General features: G+C 35.3%; 1 protein-coding gene across 1 annotated transcript in view; it reads right to left on the bottom strand.

The window, feature by feature from the left end:
• Window positions 1–1,301: 1,301 nt before the first annotated feature.
• The window catches only part of LOC102585332 (uncharacterized), a 23,804-nt gene continuing 13,130 nt past the window's right edge, over window positions 1,302–11,975 (bottom strand). The window contains exons 11-18 of the mRNA XM_015314722.1: window positions 10,386–10,499; window positions 8,576–8,768; window positions 8,335–8,475; window positions 7,889–8,126; window positions 5,860–6,051; window positions 5,451–5,771; window positions 4,450–4,672; window positions 1,302–1,660 (exon numbers count right to left, since the gene is read on the bottom strand). Coding sequence (XP_015170208.1) covers window positions 1,631–1,660; window positions 4,450–4,672; window positions 5,451–5,771; window positions 5,860–6,051; window positions 7,889–8,126; window positions 8,335–8,475; window positions 8,576–8,768; window positions 10,386–10,499 — 1,452 coding nt within the window. The 3' untranslated portion in view covers window positions 1,302–1,630. The remainder of the gene's footprint in view (window positions 1,661–4,449; window positions 4,673–5,450; window positions 5,772–5,859; window positions 6,052–7,888; window positions 8,127–8,334; window positions 8,476–8,575; window positions 8,769–10,385; window positions 10,500–11,975) is intronic.

The raw sequence follows: 11,975 nt of genomic DNA, 5'->3' as shown, positions 1-11,975 counted from the left end.
TGGATAAAATGTGTAAAAAGTTATTCATTAACAAAAAAAAAAAAAAAAAGTGATAAAGGGTGGGGTAGTAAGAAAGTCTTTTTTTTAAAAAAAAAATCTATATGAAATAGGGGTGGGGTGGTAATTTTTTTTTGGGATAGGGGGTAGGGGGGCTGGTAGGGGGTGGAGTGAATTGATAAAAAAAATTTAATTTTTGTTTTTGTTTTTAAAGCTTTTAACAAGATTTCTATTATAATATAGATAAACATGGTTACCCATATTATCCATTGGATAACTCGTTTTTACCCATTTAAAATGTGAGTAGAGTCAAGTAACTTATCCATTTTTATTTAACTCGTTTTTTGATCGACTCATATTCGATTCAACTCGCTCGTTTGCCACTTTAATTCTGCTTCATTGCTTTCTTTCTCTGAAGAAACAACCCTTGTATATTCTAATATCTCTTTGTTGAAAAGAAAAAAATTATCCTATAGCCTAAAAAAGGCTTTTTGGTGCAGGAAGTATTCTGGTTCACGCGGTGTCAGGGTCCAAGCTCCATATCCCAAGAGAACGTGATGCGCTCTGGTGCAAGTATTAGTGTTCAATTTCACGGTTTGAATTTTTGACCTACAGGTCATAAAAAGGTAACTCTATTGTTAGCTCCGAGGGCTTCTCTTCATTTACATATAGTACTATTTTTTTTGCTATATTATAAGTTTTATTAGAGTATATCAGTGTACTAACTAAAATATAGCTAATTGTTTAGTTGATATAACATTTTCACTTCTCATTGCCTCTTTATATATGGTATTATTTGGATTGCACAGCTAGGGTCCTCATCTTCCAGCTTAAATGCCAATTTACTGTAGATGTATGAATAGATGAAAGTGTGGAGAGAATGTATCATTGAGGTTACAACAAAGTTTATAGGCTTGGTGCTTTTATTTTGTTGAGCTTCACTTGCATATACCCTCCTTTTGTAGTCTGGTTTTGGTTGTATATATACACCAACAGAAGTAGCCCTCGTATGTTGTTATTATGATTAAAAACATTTGAATTTAAATATATATTATCAACTTTTAAACCAAACCAAAATAAAATTAATTAATTTAATTGGTTTGGTTTAGTTTTCATTTGAATCGATTTTTACCTAAACCTTGAACCTACTCGTAGATTACTAAAATATGACTTCATCAAACACACTTTGGAAAACACATTAATGTCTTCAACTCTGAGACGCCAGGTTGGCCTTTACAGTTTACACAAACAGAAACAGAAACAGATGAATCTGATTTTGAGGATAACAGCATTCACGCCCACTATTTCCAACATGCTCAAGGCACATTTTCGTTGAAAATTTTCTTTGTTGGATCACAATCCATTTTCAGCTTTAGTAGTAACTGGAATTTGCAATACTACCACAAGACGATGCACAGTTAACTACACATTCTATAACCTTGGGACAGGTTATCACCATGTACCTAAGTTTGTTACATGCATGAAACTGAGCTAGACGATGATCAGGAATTCATAAGACTATTCTATTAATCCTGAAACACAACGTTTCAGACTGAGTTGGTGCAGGATTGATTACTGATAGAGCTTCTTCTTGTTCAATACCCAAAATGCTCTCAGATTTCCGTCAATCATGCTATGTGCTCCCCTCCTGCTTGAAGCTCTGCTGCATTCATGGAAACAATATATCATACACAAATAGGAATGTTTATCGAAAGCTTGACAAAAGGAGTACTCCTGTGACAATGTCATAGAAATGCCTTCATAATTTAACATCTTTAAACTTCATATAATCTTTCGCAGTTAACAATATCAACAAGTCTCTTAACACTCTATCATGTATTAACAATTAATCTCTTTGTTTTTCCCAATTCCTATCCAGCAAAAGGGAAGGTGACATTGCACGATGATAAAACCAATATGGGATAATCAACGTCTTCTACAACCATTTTCTTTTTTCTTATAGGTACGACAGACCGCCTGCTGTTTCATCTGAGAAACCTTTAACCTTTGTTCCTGTAATATCCTGATTACCCTTTTTTTTTTTTTTGATAAAGTAAAGTTGTATTCTTCAGCAATGAGGGTATGCTGGCAACCATCAAAAAGATTTACATCAGTGACCCAAAAAGGACCAACTCAAGAAATTGCTACTAAACTTATAAAGAAGAGAAAAAATTTAAAATCTGTCCAGCATCCTCTATACCCTCCTCATTACACCAAAAACAGAAGGTCTTCATACAACGCCATTTGATCTTTTGTACTGATTCTGCAGTATTTTCCATACACCTCTTGTTTCTTTCTCTCCAAATAGTCCACCATATACAAGAGGGTATCATGTTCCACCATTTCTTCTGGCTCTTTTACATATGGGGAAGATAGATATATAACAGAACAGAACTTCAGAATACTTATAGAGCTTCAAGACAAGAGGTACTCTTTCACCTTCCAGTCACCTATCCTACACCACTACATTCTCCTTCAAGGCATGATAAACGTGCTTTCAGACTGTCACTTGAAAAAAGCACTTGGCAGATCCAGATTTCCATTTTGTACTTTCTAAGGGAAACATTCTTGCTCTATTTGCAGGATCGCACCATTGGATAGGTTAAATATTCAGTTGGTAGATCAGAACTTTTATTTTTAATACTTGCAAAAGATTCTCCCCAAGTTGCACAGAATTCTTGCCTATAATAGTCATCCTCTCTAATATTGCTACTTGAGAGAACTCTAAATATGAAAAGTAACTATATTCCAAAGCCTAATAGATATTAGAAGCCCTCTTTTATTTGTTATCTAATATTCCCTACAAATTTGGAACAGAGCCTACAGCCTTTACTTGAATAGCTTCAATATAAACCTGTCTTTGAAAGTGCTACGGAACTCTACAAACACTTCAGTACCTGAGGCTTTAGATGATATGTAGACAAGATTAAGTCGTAGATATTACTGGCTCAATATAAAACAGAAAGAATTATTAAAAATTAAAAGCGAATAGCAGAAACTGATCTCAGCGAAGATTTTTTTTTTGATAAAGTAAAGTTGTATTCTTCAGCAATGAGGGTATGCTGGCAACCATCAAAAAGATTTACATCAGTGACCCAAAAAGGACCAACTCAAGAAATTGCTACTAAACTTATAAAGAAGAGAAAAAATTTAAAATCTGTCCAGCATCCTCTATACCCTCCTCATTACACCAAAAACAGAAGGTCTTCATACAACGCCATTTGATCTTTTGTACTGATTCTGCAGTATTTTCCATACACCTCTTGTTTCTTTCTCTCCAAATAGTCCACCATATACAAGAGGGTATCATGTTCCACCATTTCTTCTGGCTCTTTTACATATGGGGAAGATAGATATATAACAGAACAGAACTTCAGAATACTTATAGAGCTTCAAGACAAGAGGTACTCTTTCACCTTCCAGTCACCTATCCTACACCACTACATTCTCCTTCAAGGCATGATAAACGTGCTTTCAGACTGTCACTTGAAAAAAGCACTTGGCAGATCCAGATTTCCATTTTGTACTTTCTAAGGGAAACATTCTTGCTCTATTTGCAGGATCGCACCATTGGATAGGTTAAATATTCAGTTGGTAGATCAGAACTTTTATTTTTAATACTTGCAAAAGATTCTCCCCAAGTTGCACAGAATTCTTGCCTATAATAGTCATCCTCTCTAATATTGCTACTTGAGAGAACTCTAAATATGAAAAGTAACTATATTCCAAAGCCTAATAGATATTAGAAGCCCTCTTTTATTTGTTATCTAATATTCCCTACAAATTTGGAACAGAGCCTACAGCCTTTACTTGAATAGCTTCAATATAAACCTGTCTTTGAAAGTGCTACGGAACTCTACAAACACTTCAGTACCTGAGGCTTTAGATGATATGTAGACAAGATTAAGTCGTAGATATTACTTGCTCAATATAAAACAGAAGGAATTATTAAAAATTAAAAGCGAATAGCAGAAACTGATCTCAGCGAAGACTACTTCAAAAATATCTTTACTTCGTCCTGCCAAAAACCATTTCTGCACATTTCCCATGAAACCATTAACCATCCAAGTCAAACCATCAGGATTTTAGCATTCCAATTTCTAGATCTTTAGATTGCTTAATGAAAAGAACCATTACTGACATAACATAGAAGGTACACACTAAGTAGTTTCCAGGAAAACATACAACTCTCATGTTGTCTCCATGCAGAATCCTCAGCTAAGCATAATAGTAGTAAATGTTTGCATTTATCAAAAGTTACTTCCAATCAAATAAAGCTGAATCTTTCATGGACAATATTAATGATGATCAAGTTAAAAATGTCCATGCCTTTAGTAGAACCAACTCAGAGATAACTGAAATTCATTGTCTACTTACTATCAGCAACACAAACTGCTCAGAATTGACCAATGACTAGCATATTGCAAGCCGAGAAAGCTACTGTTTCATTACCTGTGTTGCATAGGTTGAGCTTTGTGCAAGAAACTTCAAATACTCTTGCTTCTTTATATCAAAATTGAACCTTGAACGTTCTAGCAAAGCCTGTTCCCTCTGCATATCTTCTACAGTTCTTTCTTTTTTCCACCTCATCTCCTTTATCTGTCTTTCAATTTCGAAGTAGTTTTGCGGCAGATTTGACCTTCCAGAGCTCTTTGGGAATTTCACATTTATTTCCCTTTACACAAGAATACAAAGGAAAAAAAAGGCAACACCAACTTAAATTCAGAATATATAATTTTACGACAACTTAGTTATGCTATATCAATATAAACCTAGGAGGAGACATTCTGCCTAAGAGAGCGCAAGAGAAGATAATTGGCTGAAAAGTATGTGACTATAACCTTGGGTCCAATCCCTGAAAATCGCATGAACTACTCTCTCAATTCTCAAATTCAGATATTTTATGATAGGGTTATCTTTCTTGATTATATTATATGATTTAGTGTGGTCTCTTGTTGATCTTTGGATGAAGAAATTCACTGATAAATAGTGTGTCAACCATAATTGAAATGAAGTACAATAAACACATTGATAAAAACGGTTTGTAGCATCCTTGCTGAGTATGCATAAATGACAGAAGGCCGAAGGCTGTACAATAAAGTACAATAAACACAGTGTTGGAGACCATCAGAGACAGATTTTAGCAAGTTCATGAAGGCTGTACTACTGAACTCACAAACTTAAAGCTCCATCACATAAGTATAAACAATAAACATATCCGCTTCAGAACTAATGCACAAAGTTAAGACAAGGTATTATAATGGTATATCACTCAGAAAGAATCAAGTTATTTGGAGATCAATAAATTTAGGGTATCACCACCCATACGACCTGAAAAAGTACGCACCTCCATGTCATCCATGATTGAGTTCTAAACAGATGAAAATAGAAAAGAATTGTTTCTGTAGTTCCCGAAATACAGAGAAATAACTTTTTAAGACAAGCTTCTTTACCTCTTGCCCAGGGAGAACACACCGTTATGCTTTATCATCCCACCATCCAGGGATATGGCTCCATGTCTAATACAAGGGAGAGCCTGTAGCATATCTTCTCTTGTCTTGTATACGTGCAAGCGGGAAAACAGGTTATAGAAAAGAGTCTCTCTTAGACCATGACCGGAGCTTGTAGCACAATATAAGTTCACACTGTCTATGTTGACCATATTCACAGCAAAACCAAGAAAACCAGGTGGAGAGTCCCCATTGGGTAATCTTGGCTTCAGAATATCAAGCCTCCTTTGAGGGTCATCAGCTATGAAATCATCAGCATATGGTCTAAAATGAACCGAAAGAAGGAAAGGGGTCATATGTATGTAAAAGAGATGCATCAGTTTTTACAAGAAACATATTTTTGACCTCAAACCTTAATTTTTCAAGACAGATAACAAGAAAGCGGCCATCCAAAGGCTTTCCAATAGAAGCTCCAAGTCCATGAAGACCCAAAGTTTTGTTTATGTGACCTTCCTTGTCGTATGTCTCCAGCGCTTTAATACCATCACACGTCTTGCAAACAATTGCTAGCATAGTCTCAAGTCCCAAATAATCTGAGAGGAGCCTGGATTTAAGAGATCAAATATACATGTCAACCATCAACAGAAAAAACTGTCATTATTTCCCCTACTTGAAACAGCATGCTTCCCAAGTTCCCATATCATCATAACTAATTTAAACAGAAAGAGATTCATGTTTTTCTGAATGTTCTTCGAGACTACAGAGATGTGTAACAAAAACATGGAGGCAGGTAAGAGAAAATGTGAGGAACAAATATTACTCAACATCAAATCCCACGAACACAGGACATTTTGTGCTTGGGGTTTAAGGCAAGTTGAGACTTTCTAAACTCTTTTAAAGTGTTTGTGTTGGTAAATGCTGATGTGAAGGGGTAAGGGCGTTGGGAGTTCCGTACAAGTGAGATGACGAGTACTTATGCATGTACTGGTGCCATGATACTGATTTATCATATCAATATATGTTGGAGCATGATATATGAGCTTTTTGGTTGTTAAATGACCACTCAATTGGCATGACATTCATGATTCATGATTATCCATAAACTTAGAGCGTTGATTTGATGAAAAGGCATTTATATATGTTCATGACATATATTTTTCGTATCTGGGGCATTTACTCATGCTTTCGTATGAGTTCACATACATAGTACATTGATGAATCATATGGTTCTTTTCCAATAGCCTACGTACAGGATCCAAAGGTATTGAGATACAGTTTCCTTTCATTTGGTTTTTCTCCGATAGCCTACAGGCAAGATCTGAAGGTAGTACATGGACCTCCCGAGTCCCCAATGGAGCACAACCAGCCTAAAGCAGGTGGCGTGTGTGCATTGGTGCATGTGCCAGCATATCACATGCATTGCATAATATCAATTTGTATGCTTTATGTGACTTCTTACCTGTTGAACTGATCTTACTTGTGATAGTAGACTATTGGTAGACTCTGAGTTCAGCTGATTATTTCCTCTATCCTAATATTCTATTGATTCCTGATTAATATATTGGACTCTGATTTTCTGTTGAGTGAGCGTGGAGGCTGGTATGGTAAGACCAACTCTCGTCATTGCTTTACATAGGGTCGATTATAAATAATAATAATTCTTAATGAGAAATTGTTTATCAATTACAGTTCTCACTCGAAAAGATATATGTATATTGTAACGACCCGCATGGTCATTTTGTGCTTTTGAACTCCTTTTCCCAATTTGACCTTCCTTGTAACCTTATTATGCTATTTGACTTGCGGGAATGGATGGTGTGGTTCTTGAGGTGATCGGGTGTGTTACAGAGAGAAAATTAGAAGCTTTGTACTCATGTCACCAAATTGTGGGGGTTGTAGCTCGTACGTTTTGCACTCTTTCATTCTATCGCTTTCTTAATGGATAGATTCTATTTGTTGCTTTTACTCCCTCTTTTCGATAAATGAATGGACTTGGAATGATGAATGCTTCGCATATGGCGTTAGGGCAGGTGCCATCATGGCTTAGGATTTCGGGTCATGACATTAATCCTTAACACTTCCCATGAGATGCAAACTTCAATATCCGCGATAAGAAGCTAACATTAACACCACAATATATTTACTTATTGCTGAAGTGAAAACCTATATACAAACAACCCCATTTTTGCACACAATTGTTTTAAGCACATCTCTAATCAATAAGAATATCATTACGTAACTAAATCTTTACTTCTTAATCTTAAGCTGGCCACATGTCATCATTCTAATTGAGACAGAAACAAAAGATTCTATAATTTCAACTTTCAAGGACATGGCTGAAGAAAACTAGGAAGAACTGTAATGTAGCTAAGCAAAAATTGTAATGCAGCTATATTATGGCTAAAAAGGCAATAAAATACAGAAATTGGCATAAAATTAACCTGCTAAGATTATCGTCATCAACGTTCCCAAGCATAGCAACAATTCCCACAACATCCTTCATCAAAGGAAGATGAGAAGCTTGAGTTCCATGATGACGTTTTAGCTCGTACCAGATGCCAGCTGCAGATTTCTCATGTACAAAGATGTGTCCAAGTGTCTCCTCCTCACTCTGTACATGGGAAAGTTCCTCATTTTCAGAACCAGATTCGCTTGCTGTCTGATACTTGCAAAGAGCAACTACAGTACCCACAAACACAAAATGTGAAAAAGAGATCTTGATATTGTAGTTCTCTCATGTGAATACTTAACTTCATAATACAAAGAGTAAATTCATCGATTAAAGGAAACCCACCGATGCAACAAAAATAGCTACTAGAATGACCCTATTAGATTTACACATGCACCACTTCACACTACTCACTGAACTTAGCGAAAAGGAAGGTACCGTGCATATCTAAGATTGAATTATCCAATCTGTTCTTCTGAGCTTTTAGGAAACTGATATTCTCTTCATGATGTTTAAGTTTCAGACCCATCTCATGCACAGCATCCTCAAGTTTCTGCAGTATACAGCTGGTACTTTTGACTGATTGATTTTGCAAAATATTAAAAATGTGGTAAATCTCAAGTAACAGTTGTGAATGGATAATCCATTAATCACAAGAAAACACTAATTTACAGATTACATTTCCAGCAAGATGAAATGATACAACTGGTGCAAACTTCTTGCATAATGTTAACAACCTTGGAATTGTAGACAGCTGCCTCGGCAGTTCCATTTTGCATTGTGTCCCTTGCAAAAGAATAGGGATCAGACTGACCACCTTGATTGAACCTCAACGGATCATGCACAACTACTGGATTAGCATTAATTGGCAACTGAAACAAAATAATAACAAAAAACTGCGATCAAATTTTCTCATCAAGGAAAATCTGCCAAAGACATCTAATCAGTAGCTTGCAGAGTTTCCTATCACACCAAGTGTTAAAGTAACTATTAAGTGTAAATCGTAGAAAACCTTCATACATATTTTATTCTTTTTCCATTTAGAATTGAAGTCCACTGGAGTTACCTTCTAGATAAAGGTCGATATGCAGATTAGCATATATGCTATAGAAAAAGGAGAATCTAATCCGAGGCTGTAGATATAAAAATTCCACATTTTTAGGAATTCAGACCACTTGACCAGACGTTAGGCAACTGAAAAGAAACTCATTTTAGTTTGCAGACTAGTTTATATATTTGATGTCAAGCATACATTAGTTAAAGTCTTGAAAGATAGGTCCTGTTGTAGAAATGAAATTTTAACAGAGTTAGGGCCTAAGGGGGTCTAAAAGACACATCATTTTAGAATATGGCTACTCATCATTGCGGTCGCAACTGTTCCAAACAGTGCAGAAAAAATAAAAGAAGAAGAAAGTAGTGCCAGGACCCTGAGGTTTTATGGAATAATCTGGCAAGCGACTTTACAGTCAACTTCATTCTGACAGACCAACATTCGACCAGCAAGTCCTGCCTTATACCATCCACAGCAGCAATTCAACTAAAGACAACCCCTTCCCCCCACCCCCAAAATAATAATAATAATAATAATAATTTGCCTAGACCAAGTCCAACCAGTATAATTGAAAAATTAAAAGATTAAGAAGGAAATAGTGGAGGTAGGAACAAAAAGTAATCTGAAAGATCCAATTAAAGAGCCCTTGAGTATAAATTGACCATAACTTTTAGTGCAAAACCTTCGAATTCCAAGCCAATCTTATGCTGGCACTATCCAGAAAACATAAATAGCTTAATAGGATATATACGACAACCTTCACATCCTCAGATCCCATGACTAGAAGAATCAGGAAAGTCCAACTGTCCCCCGAATGCATTTAACTTTATATCTGAGTCAGTTTTTCTTCCTTATCACAGATATCTTGCTCTCTTCCTACGTAATTCATACAGGTGATGCCACCTTGCTTGGAATTGAATGTAGTTGTTATTTTTTACACTAATGGTACTTTCACGCCTACTTTCTGAATAATAAATTTTGTTTCAATTTTCTCAAAATTAAAGTCTGAATTTACACAGGAATTTAGATTTGTTGAGCAGCTTCCTCCACCATTCTTTCTAAGAAGAAGGAGATAGCTAGCATCTTCATAAAAATGTAGTTGTGGAAATAATCAAACACAGAACTATGCGATTTGCCAAAATCAACAATTGCTATTAAAAAGCTGGAAAAAAACATATCTTGAGCCATAAATCTTCTTAATTATACTACATTTATGTAATGCCTTAAGAAAGGCACTAAAAACACTCAAATTCAAAGGAGAGATATCTCAGATTACATGCATGACATCATTTCCTGTGTCTATTGGTATAATTAAGTGTTTCTCGTAGTTTTTAAGCTTGAGCGTGAGTTTCTATAACAGAAATAATAGTTGAAAAGAAATTTCACTCAACGAGCAGGAGATGAACAGTAGCAAAATGAAAAAGAGAAGCAATAGAACCTTCACTCTGTCGTCGTTCATCGGCATTCGCCCCGTCGTTGTTCGCTGTTGGTCGTCGGCGGTGGACAGGGGTCGATAGATTCTATGCAGAGGAAACAGGCAATCGCGCGTTGCCTGACAGCAAAATGAATTATAGGGCTTTGCTGAATAAATGTCCATAAATATGTGTAGTCAAACAATAAATAAGAATATATACTATATTAATTTATAATTGTCCACTATTAATTTGGCACATACCTTAATAAACATAAATAATAACTAATAGGAGTAATATTTCTATATTATCTTTTGAAAATATTAAAGGTATGTTTGGAAAGCCACTTAGACCCTAGTAATTGGAATGGTGTAGGTAATAATTATCAACCTAATAATTACACTGACCTATTTGTTTCACTACAACATTTTATGCCTACGGCCACACTAATTCTGGACAACGCTTTCAAAGTGTTGCCTAAAATACTTTTGGGGACGCTTTTAAAGCGTAGCCCAAGTTTTTAACTTTTAGCTACGATAATATTGGCAACACTTGTAAAGTGTACTCTTTAATGGTATAAGCTACACTTTATAAGCGTTGTTACAATATGATATAATTGGCAACAACTATTTACATATATGGCCACACTTTTAAAGTGTCATATTTTTAAAATTGTAAAAACAACACATTACAAATGTGGCCTTAATAATTTCACTAACATATTATATTCCCTCCAACATTTTTAACATTAAAACTTGTTCTCCCTCCAATTTTCATTGGGCAAAAATAATAACTCATAAAGCGTTAAAACTTGTTTTCCCCCAAATCAGAAAAAAATTCACTTTTCAACACATGAACAATACGCTTTTCTCTCAAGTCTGAAGAACTGAAGAACGATAGATTTCCCTTACAGATTTCTATGAAACTTTCCTCACATATTCCTTGTTGAAGATTGAACAGCTGAAGAACACGATTTTCTTCACAGATTCCTTGTTGAAGAGCTATTCCGTTAGATTTTTTGTTGAAAATTGAACAAAATGCTTCACAGATGAACACACCTCATGTCTTAAATCTTTAGGGTTGTTGGAATAGGTTTATCAGGTAAGAAATTCTATCTTTGAAAGTCTAAATTTTAGCTTAGGGCTTTGATATTCTTGTGTTGTTGATTCGATTTTCATTGATTATTGGGAGTCTAGCTTGTAGTTGTATTACCATGAGCATTAATCACTAAATAAGTATAAATGGGCTGATTAGGGCTGATTCTTCACTTGAGAATTTCTGTCATTTTGAAGAACACGATTTTCTCTCCAAGCTAACTCTGAACATACCATTGTTGTTCTGTGCTTACTGATTAAACATTCTTAGTTATATCTCAACATTTTTCATGTTAGAATTAGGTAGAATCAATGGTTGTTTAGCTGAAACTTCTCTATCTCGGCTGAAGTTTCATTTACTGTTTTCATTGAAAGTACAGCTGAAACTTGTCAAGAATGGGCTGTTTATATTTGAATCAATGTGTTGTTGTTTCGGTGAGTCATTCTTATCTGATGTGGTGTATTTTTTGGGAATTTTATAGTGAGTATATGTATTTAGATTTTGGAATGAAGCGTGCTTTA

The sequence above is a fragment of the Solanum tuberosum genome, unplaced genomic scaffold (genome assembly GCF_000226075.1).
Source record: "Solanum tuberosum cultivar DM 1-3 516 R44 unplaced genomic scaffold, SolTub_3.0 scf00315, whole genome shotgun sequence".
NCBI classification, from domain to species: domain Eukaryota; kingdom Viridiplantae; phylum Streptophyta; class Magnoliopsida; order Solanales; family Solanaceae; genus Solanum; species Solanum tuberosum.
This window is presented reverse-complemented; position numbering and strand designations above follow the sequence as displayed.